The following is a 15,407-nucleotide window of genomic DNA, read 5'->3' as shown; positions in this document are numbered from 1 at the left end:
CTCAAGCTGGTAGGTCGGGTGAGAAAGATGCAGCTGCATTTCTCCCAATTTATTCAAGAGTCTACAAGCTTTCAACCATTGGCTATGCAGTAGAAGAACATAAAACAACAAGCAGACTGCTGGATTACAAATTAATTTTTCAAAGAAACACAGATTCTGTGTGTCTGAAATTTAAAAAAACATTGTTATAATCTTTAGAATGATCGATCTAAATGGAGTTGGTGTATTTGGTGACAGCTTTGGTGCCTTTGGAGACAGCATGTTTGGCCAGTTCCCCTAGCAGCATGAGGCGGATGGCGCTCTGGAACTCCCTGGCCGAGATGGTGCGGCGCTTGTTGTAGTGAATGAGGTGCGAAGCCTCGGAGGCAATGCGCTCGAAATAGTCGACAACGAAGGAATTCATAACACTCAGGCTTTGGATGAGATCCTGGTGGAAGGGTGGACCTGGGTCAGCACCCTGTACACATAAGTGGAATAGCTCTGCATGAGAGATTTCCCCCGCTTCTGGGGCGGCTTCTTGGTGACTTTAGTCAGCGGCTGCTTCGACGCCTTGCATCGCCCTTCGTGCAGCCGCCACCTCAGGCATACCACTCAACTTGGACTAACTCAAGTGCACAGAAGGCCGATCAGCATCTGAATGAAATACAGGTGAGGTCCTTCATCAAATCTCACCTATAATGCAGATTTACACCTGAAATTAATTCATTTTTCCCTGCTGCTAATGGAACAATTTCCAGCATCTTCTATTTTTATGCTAAATTCCAGTGGTGACTGAAGACTCTACTAGAGATTTACCCAGCACAGCTACAAATGCAAATTTTCCTCTGCCCTGCAACGGCATTGCTGTTGGCTCCTCTTAGGTCAACTCTCAACTTAAAGCGCTTTTTTTTCTCTCTGAGCAGTTAAGCAAAGTGGGCATGAATGATCAGCAGCAGCAGCTGATGAAAAATGAGTCCCTTCAGTATCAAGTTCAACTCCCCTGTGTGTTATAATTACACTCCTGGTGTACCTAGAAACATTTAAGAAGCATGCCCAGTTGGATAACACGTCAAGTGTATAGAGTGTCCCGATTTGGCGTAAAGTGCTCATACACAATGCAGTCACTGTTAATCAACCCTGACCTGCCAGTATTATGCAGACACTTGAACTGCTGTGAAGAGACACCTCCAAGCTTATGAATTCAATGATATTGTTGTGACACTAATGCAAGAAGTGGCTTTTTGCAATATCATAAGGAATATCCTGGATTCAATTGAAGTAAAACCATTTCTTAAATCAGTGAAACCCTGGTAAAGCATGAGTTGGCAGCTTGATGAGTGAACGGGCATCTGACCCATACTGAGTCCCCTATAGAGAACAAACATTTTTTTTCTAGAAGCCACTTAACTTTCAGAAACTGTGTGCCTGATTTTAACTGCAAGTGAATCGGTTTTGAGTGAGTTAAAAAGTGTCCCCTGAGCTTAAATTAAGCAAATCATTGGTGGTTTATTCACCTTGGGCAGAATGTAATGTTCTCCTCCATGACGAGTTTGGTGGCAGAGGCATTTCATGCCAAATTCCACCTTCCTGCCACTGCCCCGATTAAGTCCCTGGCAGGAAAGCCCAGGGACAGTCTTTCCGCCTCACCGTCATTTAAAGCCATTAAGTGGACAATTAAAACCCACTTAAAGGCTTCATCCCAATGCCACTGGTATTCATCCTGCAGCAAGCAGCCCAAAAAGCAAACCCTGGTGTGTTTGCTGGAGGGCTCCTGGGACACGGGTGTGGGGGTGGTGGTCACACATTCAAGGGCACTGAATGCCTGACCAAGGAACCCAGCACTGGGAAGGGAGGGCCCACTGAGAGAGACCCCCCCCACTCCACTGCCCTTACTGCTAGCTTCCCTCCCCACCCAGCCCCTGCGACCCCCCACCCTGCAAGTCACTCACCCGTGCCTGAGTCCATCCTTGGCCTTGGGTGAGTGAAAAACCAGCAGCAGGCATCACCCCCCTAGTGTTGCTGCCGGCCAATGAAGAGCTACCAGCTCCTGATTGACAGACAACTCTTGACGAGACATATTCCCTGGGGGTCCCTCATCGAGGAAGCGATGCTGCTGCCTAGTTAAGTGCCTGACCAGCAATTAATGCTGCAGGCCTTCCCAGAAGGGGGTGAAGTGGGACTGTCACCAGCTCTCCAACCAGTGGGCGAGAGCCCTATCGCTTCCATGGAATACTGCCTATTATGCAGTCCAAAGAAAGGGAATGTGCAGAACAGAACAAATACAATCAGCATGTACTATCTATACATTTCAGATTCATCTTCCTGGTGTCCCTGCTACATAATGACAATCCATTGCATTCTTTTCTGCTCATTTTCTTTTCAAGCGTGTGCACATTAACTTAGGAAAAGATGGTTCTTAGTTAAATGACACCATTTAAAAGTTCATTCTTGCTTTTGAGAATAATGAATGCAACTTACCTTTCCAGCTATTCTTTAATTTCCCTTTGTCATCCAACAACGAAATTGAACTCAGTAACTAAGTGTAGCGCTATCTTTTGGGAGGTAACAAAATAAGTTGTTATGTGGAGAGGATGTGATATAACTGAAGGTTTATGTGGGTTCTATATAATGAAGAAACCATAAGGAGGTGTACTATGTAACTGTGGTTTATCAGAGTGGAGAAAATAAGATTTTGTAGGTTAGATTGGCAGACTTTGTCAGAATAAGTGATAGAAAATATTGTATATATAATGAATACATCACTATGGGATTTCCTCCTTGTACTGATCCGAACATGCTCTAATGCATATTACAGGGTTATTTATTTCATGTTTTTCAACGAATTGTTTTGTGAATTCAACTGTAACAGATTTGATTTTCCAAATAAGCTGTGATTGACTAAGAATGGTTTGTACTGGAATATTTCACTCCTGATCTCATCACTCCTGGGCAAATGGTAAATGAAAGCCAGATTAATACAGACAGCATTCCTAAGAATTCTGTTTATCTTAACATCCAAAACAGTGAAAAAGAAAACATGCTGTGAATTCCCACTGAAAATAATGGAAATTCCTGAAATGTGTGGGTGGGAATGGGTTTGTATGATCAAAACGGAATTTGTATTGAAATGGCCTATATATTTGTGATGATATTAAAATGGATTCCTGCTATTGCCAGTGGGTCAGTCAAGTAAGTGACATTAAAGAGACAAAGGTGATGACCTTGATCAGAAACCCACCTTAGCTACTACTAAATTTCACTTTGGAATCCATCTCTCTCCAAATTCAACCATTTTAGTCTTCCCAACCCCCAATACATTTGGTAATCTAGGATCTTTTAATCTATGCAACAACAACCAGATTCAGATACTTTTGTAAATATCATGGTTTTGCTGATTGTTGTCCTTCTCGAAGCTCTGATCTTCCTTTGTTCTGGTTTTGAAAGGTAACAATTAACATTAAATGACAATGACACAGAAGAAAAACACCGCAGACACTGGAAATCTGGAGCAAAAACAGAAAATGCTGGAAACACCCAGCAGGTCAAGCAGCAGTCGTGGAGAGAGAAGCAGAGCTAATATTTCAGATCGATGGCCTTTCATCAAAACTGGAACTCACTTTGCATTTTGTCCTGCATTTTCTGTTTTTATCAAATGATAAGGACTGGGGATAAGAATAATCCAAAATAGGCTGCAAAGTAGTTTCTATTGTGATTTTTTTCAAGGTTCTAAAATGTGTCACCCAAAACATTTTCTTTAAATTTCTCCCTTAACTCATACGCCTTGATGGCACTGACACACTAGTCCTTCAGTACCTTGCCAGTTGGTGGGCTAGCCATTCATGGGTTTGCATTTATATAGTGCATTTCACAATCTTAGGACATCCCAAGTGAAGAAATTTTGAAATGTAGCCACTTCTATAATGTAGGAAATATGGCAGCCTACATGGCTAGTGCATGGCTAGGCCTCACAAACAGCAATGTGATAATGATCAGATAATTTATTTTAGTGACATTAGTTGAGGGATACATACTGGCCAGAACACCAAAGAAAGCACTCCTGCTCTTCTTCCAATAATGCCATGGGATCTTCACACCCACCTGAGAGGTTAGGTTTAACATTCCATCCAAAGGACAACATCTCCAACAGTGGTGATCTCCTGCAACCTAAATTATGTGCTCAAACCACTGGAGTGAGACTTGAACCTACAGCTTTCTGATTCAGAGATGAGAATGACACTGACACTGATGGAGCTGACACTGGCGTCTTCACCTTTAATAAGGGTCCAGAGCAGGAACTCCGGTCAAATTTTCTCTCTGTGTAGTCTAGGGTCATTGGCATAAATTGTATAACTTTTTGCTCCATATAGTCCCTTGCCACTGTGGCCCTGACTGAGAGCAGCTAAAGCAGAAAGAGATAAATATCGAACCAGGAACTCACCTAGTGTGAATGATTCTGAACCACATGGCAAAGTACCTTTTCCTACTGAGCTTTGGGGAACCTTCTCCCCACTTCTCTGGTCCATTTTGATATGTCTGGTCAGTTGACATCAGTAGAAATGGGGTTTGTGAATGAAGCTGACATTTAGATCACAATATTAAAAGTAGGGGGAGAGGGGATTGTGTGTGGAACCCCAGTAGTGGGCACCACACCCTGAAAGCTTGGAACAGGGGGATACCAATTATCTTAATGGCAAGATCTCACTTAAATAAAAGTTCCAGGAATTCCACTTCACGTAAGCCAAACTCACTACCTGATCAGCGGGTGGGTGCAAGAATTCGGCAGCAGGAGGCTGCAGCCAGCGATATGCAGGAACTGGGGTGGGAGGCACATTCTCAAGAAACACTATTGGATAAGCTGCTCTCTAAGAACTTTGGCAATGAGGGAGACTAGTGATTAATGTTGCTGCTGCCTTTGCTCTGATGTTTCAGGGGTTCGGTGGTGGCAGGGGGGTGGTTGTAGCATAGATCTCTGTAGCTGTGCCCAAGGTCCTGAGGTCCTGACAGGAGTAATGAGTCAGATCTGAAGGAGCTAAACCTTGTCACCAGGTAGCCTGTCTGTGGCTTGACAACCTGGTCAGAATATAGAGTCCACAGCGGGCTGGTGCATGATGAATGAATCATTGCATTGCCAACAAACTGGGCACAGATCCACTTGATTTACCGCCTGCAGTCACAAACAAGCTGGATGTTGAGGGGGTGGAATCCCTTTCTATTCCAAAAAATGCCAGTACGCTACTACCAGCATAGAGAACCTCGGTCATCTTCCTATTACAACAGTTAACAGCAAATGTGGAGGTGTCAGATGCAACCTGGGACGGACAAAGGAATTATGATCCATGGAGATCCTGACAGCCAAAAGCAGCATTGTTCATGTCTTGTTTTGATGCTCCAGTTGTGGCTCCATCAGATGGTATAGCTCAGTAAAAATCTCCTTAGTGAAATGGAGGTGCCTCACAATTTACTCTTCAGTGAAGTCAAGGGAGAAGAAATGCTCTCTGAAAACATACTGTGGGTAGGACCTTCTGAGCAGTGCCCTCCTCCCACATCTGCTCCCAACTGCTGCCGCTCTCTTCCGTCTTCATGGCTACAACCCCTCAAACTTCAGCACCAAAGTCAGGCCTACCAGTTCACTTATTTGAAGGCAGACAAAAGTTGTCCTATCACAGCAGCAAAATGTTGTTAGCAAAAGTGAGAAATCAGTCGCAGAAAGCAGAAGATAGCTAAACACCCAGAAATTAGGCAGCACATGATGTGTCAAGCACTAGGGCAAAATGATTTTACAAAATAGTCATAGGATTCTTATTTAACTAAGTCATTAATGAGGCTTTTTAATACTTGAGATATGTGTCCTGAATGCCTATGGAGCAACCCAAACCAAGATGGTCCGCAATGCACATCCCATACGAAATTAATACACACACACCATTCTTAGCATTAGACGGCTATTGTTCACCTGAATTTCTAGGCTTGTATCTCTAAGGCAATGGAAATTACTTACTAGAGAGCTGATGGTAGTAGTTAAAGCAGAAGATTTACATTTGCTGTAACAGAAAATAAGTGATTCATGGCCAGTTTCGGAAAGAAATCCTTTAAAATATTAAAGACACGTCAGGTTCCTATAAATATTGATCACCGTCACTGATTGAATTTTACGGCTGCTAAAATGTTAAAAAGGATAAGAGCAAACTCAAAAGGTGCTGTCCATCATGTGTTTAAATTTTTCAAACATTGGGTCACATAAGTGAGATTTACAGTGATACCATGCCCCCAGATTTAAACTTGGTTTCCTGTGGAGACCACAAGCTTTTGCGTTGCAAAGCTGATTATGCATAAACACATTCTTCAGATTTTTCTGATTTAATATCTGCCTTCATTTGGATTAGATTAAAAAGCTATCCTACTGAAACAAATAGCTAAATTAAAAAGAGGATGCAGCTTTTGATGTCAAAGCAGCTCACATTTCTCAAATAATTAGCAACAGACAATTGCAATCTACTATTTATTTACACAGTGCTTAGTCCTTTGAAAAGGTCCTTCAGATCTGTCTGTGCAGAAGGTTGAATGGGTTTGGTTTATTTAACGCTAACTCATAGGACCTTATGAATCAGATTTGACAGGTCATTATAGAGTTCATATGGCAGCAGAGTTATCTGATTTTCTCCCTCCTTCTCCCCCATCCCCTCCGCCAACAGCTCTCCCCAATCCCCAATTAAAACTATAAATTATCTTTTTTTTTAACTTATCTTTTAATATCCAGCACAGCGCCATCTAGTGAATCATTCAGGTGAGGGAAATTGATATTCAGACAGCACAAAATTCTGACTGAAAGATTTTAAGATTTAATAATACTTGGCTAGAAACAACCGTTTCCAGCTGTTCTAGATAACAGGAAGGCCAACTCTAATGGTCGAAACGAAAATGGGAAAGAAACATGTCTGTCAACCATTTTAATAAAACACCAAACGCCATTCATTAGAAACAATTGTGAGATTTACTAACAAAAGAATCTACCAGTTAATCACGATGTACCTGTAATAATGTTCTTTCATTGTTTTTGAACTGCTAGTTATTCCTGGGCTCTATAAATTTTGAAATATCCCATAATTCAGCTGGAACTGTGCAACAGGCAGCCAAAATTGCTCAGCAGCAACAATACAAAGTGATTTTTAATGATATAGCTCTACATATGTTGGTGAACGTTGTCCTAGAACAACACACGAATATCGCTGACAGGACAAGCCAGCTCGCAGCATGTAAAGAAGCTGTAAATTTTGGCAATGCATTAGAGACAGCATTATACTCGTTTCCATGATTTGCTGGGCTGGAAGGACGTCCAGAAGAAAGTTGCATAGCTTAAAGAGAAGGATTAACGTAAGACATGAATAGTAAGTACTTCAATCTAGGAATACAAAAAAAAGAGTATATTGCCTGCAATTATAAGGCACCTCATCATGTCAAAGTGCTTTACATAACGAATGACCTTTAGAATGCAATGACTCTTGTTATTGAGACAAACAAACGTGAGGGAAATTGGCAATTGTAAAAGTTATATGGAAAAAATGCTTCACTAACACAATGAAGTGTGAGCAAGAATGTCACAGGTAAAGTATTAGAAGCAAAAAATAGCAGGCTTTTGCAAATCACATTATAAATGCCATTTTGGAATACTGGATGGATTCCAGGAAGAAATTTCCATGAGCCAAATCGTTGTGGCTCAGTCTGCACTGCTCTTTTTTTTAAAGGCAAAGCTCACACATAATAAAAAGGCAGTGTACAGGTGTTGGCCCATCAGATCGGAAAGTACTAATCTTATATGAGCTAACAATGGTGGGTTGTTTAGTCGGGGAACAGTTTGGAAGTCATTGGATCTACAAAGATTGGGAAAGAGAACAGAACTAATGATAAGTAGCATATTAAGTAAGAACTCTGTAATCTGCAGGGTATGTTATAAATGGTATATATATGTGTGTGTATATACATATATATATACATATATATATACATATGTACATATATAATATAAATAAAAATTAGATTTTTGTTTATACAGAAGTGTCTAATAAGTGCATGTAAAGACAGTATAATAACTAAATAGATAAAGTGTATATATGCATTCATAACATGCCATTTGCTATTTCTATAGACCACAGGGAGACCAGCAGAGCACCAGCCTCACCCAAAAAAGATCACACAACTAAGGATCTTTCGCAACCACATTTACTTAAACAGGCAAAGTTACAGAACACGTAACTATCAGTGAGGATTAAAAAACGTAGGGTGAGGCAATGGTAACAAAGGACTAGCAGTGGTTGTGAATGAAGGGTGGCCAAGTGACACAGGGCAAAGGGTTGGAATGCAATATGTTCCTGGAAAGCTGTGTGGGGATCCAGACTTGCTTTCAAAAGGATTATGTTACAGCTACAGCAGAGGAGCCATATTAATGAGTTTCTTACATCCATGTACCCTTTGAGCAGCTTAAAGAAATCCAGTATCCAGATATGCCATTTCACTGGGGATTCTGCTGGCCTCCTACTGGTTGTGAAAACCCCTGCAGAATATCAGACATATTCTTCCCAGGTACAGTATTCACACATCTGCTTATGGCAGCTGGGTTGCTGCTGCTTCCACTTGAGGTATATATAACTCCATGAATGGCAGTACAATAAATGGAAAAGTATTTGACTCCCGAGCTATCCTTTATTGGCATCAGGGAGGTCCATTTAGGCAGAAACATTTAAGATGGTGGCGGCTTATACTGCACTGTTAACCATCTCAGCAAGTCTACATGAATAAGATGATATAACTCAGTGACAACGCCCTTGGTCAACCTAAGTATCACCAAGCGTTATTTGAATGTCAAGTAACTGACTCTAATGCAGCAAATTTGCTGAATAGTTTGGTGCATTTCATCATTCATGCCATGCCACGTCTTCCTAGATCTTTCTCTCCTCAATCACCACAATATGCTCAACAATAGCCAGAATGATAGGTTTTATCAAAATCATTCACAGCATTAGCTACTCACAACCTTTGTTATGCTCTCTAACCCAGGCTTGACTTTAGGATGAACAGTTACCTTTCAATGCACATCCATGACAGAGGAAGGATGTGCAAATTCCTCATCAATGCTTAAGATGTTAAAGTGGTCTATTTTACTTCATTTTTTGCTTATGTATTTTACTATTGTTTTTGATTGGTAGAAATGCCCAGAGCAAATCTATGGACGTTTAAACACTTTTGTGCTTTGTCCTGACAATCTATCACCCTACTCGCACTTCATTTTGTGTTAAAACTCAAAAACCAGCTCCTGAAGTCGTCAAAGCCATTGAGGTTTTTGGATACTGATGATCATCTTTGGAATCATAAGTTAGTAAAGGGTAGTAATAGAAACTGATGGGAGGGTGGCAGTGGTGCCAAAGAGGAAGCTGCCAATATTTGATATGACAGCTGAAGAGGGAAGTAATGCCTTTATAGGCAGGAATAGCCGCAAACAAAGCATTGGAAGGTACTATTATATTTATTCCTTCAGCAAAGCTGTTTTCCCTCTAATAATAAACATACAGAGTCATTCTTAATGATCAGGACTAAACCAATTTAACCCCAACCTCCCATAACCCTGTAAAATAGAATTGTCCATCTTTTAACCTGGCCAAGAATAGTTAAAATTATTTAATCAGGACAGGCAAGTTCTAATTTCATTTAAAGCTGGAATTCTGACTGGGATTTGAATGCTCTACTGCTGCAATCACTGGACTCTCACGCCCCCGTGTGTCCTGTACAAATACTACTCTCAGTTCTACATTCATTACCACAAACACTCAACATATAATGCACAAGCTCAAAGCAGGATTGATCACCTTATTTGCTGATTAGCTTTTAAGACAATTTGCCAATAAATACTTCATTCTCAATCTTCTCTATATTTTCACCTAAAAATATTTAACATCACTCTCTCTCACCATGACAGCCATGGCTCTGTTGGTAGCACTCTTACATGAGGCACAAAGTTGTGGGTTCAAGTCCCATTGTGAGCCTTGAACACAAAGGCTGATGCTCCAATGCAGTACTGAGGGAGTACCACACTTTCAGAGGTTCTGTACTTTGGATGAAATGTTAAAACTAGGCCCCATCTGTTCTCTCAGGTGGATGCAAAATATCCTGTGGCACCATTTCAAAGAAGGGCAGTGGAGTTCTCCACGGTGTCCTGGCCAATATGTAGCTTTCAGTCAACATCACCAAAAATAGATAATCTGGTCATTATCACATTCCTGCTTGTGGAAGCTTTCTATGGTTGCCGTGTTTTTCTAAATTACAATAGTTACTATACTTCAGGAGTATTTAATTGTCTGTAAAGTGTATTGGAACATCCAGTGGTCAGTGGAGAGGCTGTATATAAATGCAAGTCTTTCGTTCTTTTCCCTGTCAGTCAATGTAACAGTGCCACAAAACAGAATGAAAGGTAATCCAACATTCCTGCTTGGAGGAAAATCAGGGGGAGAATTTTCTCCCCGTTGGGGGTGTTGGGTGGGAGTGGCGCAGGTGGGCACGCAGCCAATCGCTGCCCTTGATCGGCTGGGCAGTGCCATTTTACATGGGCAGGCCAATTAAGGCCCACCCAGTGTGAGGCATGCCCGGAAGGGCTGAGCGCTAGCTGTGCAGGCGGGGGGGATGTTGCCTGAGTCAGGGAGTGCATGCATGTGAAAGAGCGCAGAAATCTCCTTGAGGCACAAAGCTGCCTCAAGGAGATTAGATTAAGTTCTGAAAATTTTAATAAAGAAAAAAATTTAAGGCATGTCCCCTCATGTGGAAGTGTCACATGTGCTGGGGCATGTCTATGAATGTTATTAAAAATTTTTATAAAACTTTAAATATCTTCATGAAGTCTCATCCCGCCTGTGGATGAGGTTCCATGGTAAAATGTGACGGCCGCCTGGGCTCTTCGCCTGCCTGCCAACCTTAAGGTTGGATGGGCAGCTCCGTTAAGTACTATTCAATTACTATTTAAATGGCCTTAATAGGCCTTTGACAAGTTTATGTCATTTTATGCATCAGCGAGTGGGTCCCACCCCTGCTCGCCGACCCAAAAATTCTGGCCCCGGAATTTATATCAGTCCAGATTTGAATCGTGGCTCAAGGCCTGACTTGCTGGTGGCCTTCAGGATATTCAACATTTCATGCACATTTTTTCCCCAGCTTCAGTTCATGAGGCCGAGGAGCAACTGCTCATTTGTATTACATGGCTGTGAAACAGGAAGAGAGAAAAGGCGCATTCCCCCACTTATATCAAAACGCCTTTCTCTTTAACAATAACATCAAAGCTGCACAGTGAAACATATCATTTTATTTTAGCCCATGCTACACAGAGTCATTGTGGCAACAATGGAGCGAAAAAGTCATCATTTTTTCCGTTGCTGCAGCTGGCTCTGAAATCTGTGACAGATACCTTATTTTAAGCAGCCACTGAGCATTCAATTTTTATGGTGGTTTATTGGCTTTTGTGTATAACCTTTTTCCCCAGTAATCAGGGATTATTGCATTTATTCCGATTGCTGTGGTGATCAAAGCCATACATAATCGAAATGTCAGTTTTGTCTGATGTTCCAAGGGGCTGTGTACTCAAAATGTCCACACCTAATGCTTTTGAGGAATCAATCCCAGCTCTCATGTTATTTGTTTTGCAATGATTTAAAGAAGAGGCAGTTGAAATTGGATTCAGAAGTCACCTGAAGTCAAGGAAGGAGATGAGATTGAGGTCAAATTCCAATAATTCTTTGGGAAGTTATCCTCTTCCCACCCTCCCCACCCTCCCCACCCAATCCCTAACCCTACCAGCCTTCCTTCTCCATGGTCTGAAATGCGTTGCTCATAACAAGGCCTAGAGAGACCTAAATTTCCTGTCCCATGCGATTTTCATGTCGCAAGAATCATTTAGGGACAGATCCACCACCACCCCCCCTCACCTCCGGCAAAGGCGAGCACCAGCCAAAAGGACAGGAAAATGAAGTGAAGCTGCAGTCTTTATAGGCCTGGAGATGGAGTTTAGCAGCCAAAATTCCAAATGATGATCCTGGTGGATTCCTAAAATATCAAATAATGGTCCTAGCTGAAGTTTTTGCTATGCCTTTGGGGTCCCCACAGACTCTCCATTTGGCAAAGGCCCAGAGCAGGTGACAGCACATTGTCTGGGCACCTGTACCCTGGAATGCCCAGACATATTAACAATACAGGTGGGGCAGGAGGTTAGGAATGCTCCCACCTACTTCATTTATGTGACTCCTTCAGCAGGTGCGGGACACGATCTGCTCCCCCACCTGCACCCAATCCTCAGGAAAACCTGGAAATACCAGAGTACTGTCAAAGGGTTGGCAACTGAGTGATTCAGGTCTCTGTCCCTTTTTCCTTATCTTTGGACTGAAGAAATTTGGCATTCTCTAAGGGCAAAAATAAGGAAAATTTATATTTAATGCTCACCGCTCACAATGACAGTCCCCCTAGTTTGTTTCACCGAAAGTTAATAAAATGAGCTAATGCTTAATAAACAGGAGAAATAACTGAGAATATCCATTCAGTCCCAGCTGATTTATCCTGTTTTTCTAACTCTTTTAAAATGATACTTCTTTTTGTTACCTCCATCCATATTTATTGGAATCTCCTGGGGGAACTTTTCTGCAGAGTCTTTCATTCCCATTTCTGGCCTGTTTCTTTCCCTCCTCACACGTGAGAGTTCTGCTTTCTTTTTGACAGCAATGCCACTAAACATGATGAATGGTCAACAATTAACGTGCATGAAAGTCAACAACAAAAGCAAACACTGCTCAGCTGCTGTCAGGCATCACTGGCTCAGTCGAGCCCTGACTCACATTTTGTTCAGTCCTCTTTGTGGCATAATATACACAAGGTGCATATGATACAATATTAAAAAATGGCTCAAGCCTGGATTTTCCGACCCCGTCGCGGGCAGGACTCACCGCGGGCGAGGCGGTGCCCCAGTCAGAAGTCCCATGGGCTTGCGGCTGGACCGGAAGATCCCAGTGGCGGGCGGGTGCAGGAAGCCTGCCCTCAGTGAGCTTTTGCACTTTTGCTATTTTCCAGTACAGGGGACATACAATCTCCGAACAATTGCTTCACTTCATTATTTACCTCATCATCTTTCCTCCCTTCTTTCAGACCCCTCATTCAATTTCTTTCATCCCTTCATTTATAACTTCTGTCTCTTGGTGAACATTTGTGCTCACCATGGTGAAAGCGTACCTGTCAAAGAAATGGAGTAATCTATTGTACGGGCGGGTACCCTTCTATGTTCGGACTCAAAGCAAGATAGAAGTTGTCACCGTTTTGGAGAATTGATGGCAAGTTCCTCCCAGCCATTTAGGTCAACACCTCTGAACTTCAAGTAGAGCTTCAAAGTGTCTTTGGAGTATTTTCTCTGCCCTCCCCTGGAACATTAGCCATCTGAAATTTGAGAGATTAGAACCTAGCAGGGGAATGGTTTTCAGCCATCCAGACACAAGGCTCAGTCCATTGAAGTTGATTTTGCTGGAATGTCTGTGGACCTGTTTTCAAGGTTTTCGACGGTCCTCCCATTGGATCTGGGCGATGCGTTGGAGGCATTGCCAAATTTCTCCAGTGCTCTTGTGTGTCACTGATGCACAGTCCATGTCTCACTGCAGTACAGGAACATGCTGACAGCAATTGCTCAATACACTAGGACTTTTGTTGACTTGCAGAGGTCACTGTCGTAGTTTGTAAAAGCTGATCTGGTGTTGGATCTCCTCATCAATGTTGGCCTTTTGAGACAGATGCCTACTTAAGTGTGGGAAGGTCTCAACGTATTTCAGAGTCTCTCCTTCAACATATATGGGAGCTGAAATATTTGGCTGACCCGTTTTCTGTTGATATGAGTTTTATTTGATGAGTCAAAGCGGCATAAGGGAAGGAAAGAACGGAAAGCAAATCCTGAAATCAGAATCCCACTACCTTGTAGCATGTACTACCCCAAAGATCTGCAGATCAGGAATTGGCCTGGTCAGTCATGTGAAGACCCAGGGCAGAAACTCACAGCCCTGAGTAGACATTATCCTCAAATTGAGGGACAGACATCTGCTCAGTGCCTTCCCAGAATGGCACAGTTGAGATCAGCAGCCAAATGTTATGGCTGACAAAAGACAAGAGCCCACACCCCATGACTATGTGGTGCAACCAATACCGCCTGGAATGGAATACTTGTGCAAAGTATTTTTGTGGTTTCTCCAGGTGGAATTGCCAATGTAATGTCAAACAGTATCAGATAATGGGCATGTTCATGGGTGGGTCTATGGAAAGCTGGCTTCAAACTTTGTGCACTCATTTCTCTTAAGACTTGTACAGGAAAGAAAATAAGTTTCCATTCCATCAGGCTGGACATGATTCAAATGCAGGGCAGCAATCTGTTGTACAGCTATCATAATCAATACTATTTTCAGCATTTAATTGTGATAGACTTTACAGATGTTCTTTTGCATAGGTTTGCATTTTTGTTTATGATGTACAACCAACTTGGGGAAACAACTACACAGAGCACACTCCTCTGTGTAAAGGCTGACCTCCAAACTGTTCTGGGAATATAGCCAATGTTAACAGCAGGCCATATATAATTTTGTGAAAATGTATTATCTATAAAGTTTCATATTTCAAACAAATAATATAGTTGATCCTGTTATACACGTGGTCTCCTCTACATTAAGAAAATCAAATATACATTAGGCGACTGCTTTGTTGAGCACCTCAGTTTTCTCCGCAAGTGTAAAACCACCAGCTACATGGGCTCACTGCTTCATTTCCCCCTCCCATTCCAGCCTGGCTTCTCTGTCATTAACCTCATACACTGTTCCAACAAAGCTCAATGCAAATTTCAAGAACAATCCTTCTCCTAGACACACTTTAACTCTCTGTTCTGAGCATTGGCTTCAATTACTTCAGTTATATCCTCAGCTACAAACCTGAAATTTCATAAACGGCCCCCCAGAATTGTCATGTTTTCCATCTCTGCCAATTCCCTTCGGGTCTGCTCCTTCTTTAGCTGTTTGCACACCTGGGGTTTCCATGCTTCCTCCAAAGTTACAGCAATCAGCAGAATTCCTACAGAAATTCACCCCTACCCTTTGTTTCTTAGATTTCTCATGTTTCTGCCCATTACTTCACTGAAATGATCTTTTACAATATTCAATTCCGGATTCTGCTGTGCCTTTCCCTCTGTTATAAAGAACATAAAATCATAAGACATTTATGAATGCGAAAGGTCATTCAGCCCATCTTAATGCATTCATCCAGAAAAACCTTGTACTGTACTCACTCCATTGTTATATTTTACTGTCCCTTAAATGGTTCCAGGTTTTTCACCTCCATCACTTTGTTAGGAAGGCTATACCATGTATTGATCACTCAGTGTA

The 15,407-nt window shown here is 42.0% G+C and overlaps 1 protein-coding gene across 1 annotated transcript; it reads right to left on the bottom strand.

Annotated features, from left to right (window-relative positions):
- Positions 1–208: 208 nt before the first annotated feature.
- Positions 209–15,062, bottom strand: LOC121288628 (late histone H2B.L4-like). Its single transcript, XM_041207298.1, has 2 exons — positions 14,958–15,062; positions 209–457 (listed from the first exon to the last, which is right to left on the bottom strand). Exons 1-2 carry the CDS (start codon positions 15,060–15,062, stop codon positions 209–211), a joined length of 354 nt encoding a protein of 117 aa, XP_041063232.1.
- Between the last annotated feature and the right edge of the window lie 345 nt (positions 15,063–15,407).

Source organism: Carcharodon carcharias, chromosome 2 (genome assembly GCF_017639515.1).
Source record: "Carcharodon carcharias isolate sCarCar2 chromosome 2, sCarCar2.pri, whole genome shotgun sequence".
Classification (NCBI taxonomy): Eukaryota; Metazoa; Chordata; class Chondrichthyes; order Lamniformes; family Lamnidae; genus Carcharodon; species Carcharodon carcharias.
The sequence above is the reverse complement of the archived record's forward strand: the minus strand, read 5'-3'. Positions and strand labels throughout refer to the sequence as shown.

Excerpts from the sequence above, each read along its gene's own strand:
- LOC121288628 (XM_041207298.1), bottom strand. The coding sequence starts at position 15,062 with ATGGAAACCCCAGGTGTGCAAACAGCTAAAGAAGGAGCAGACCCGAAG. Across the intron at positions 458-14,957 it reads GGCCGTTTATGAAATTTCAG|GGTGCTGACCCAGGTCCACC; the intron begins GTTTGTAGCTGA and ends TTATGTGTACAG.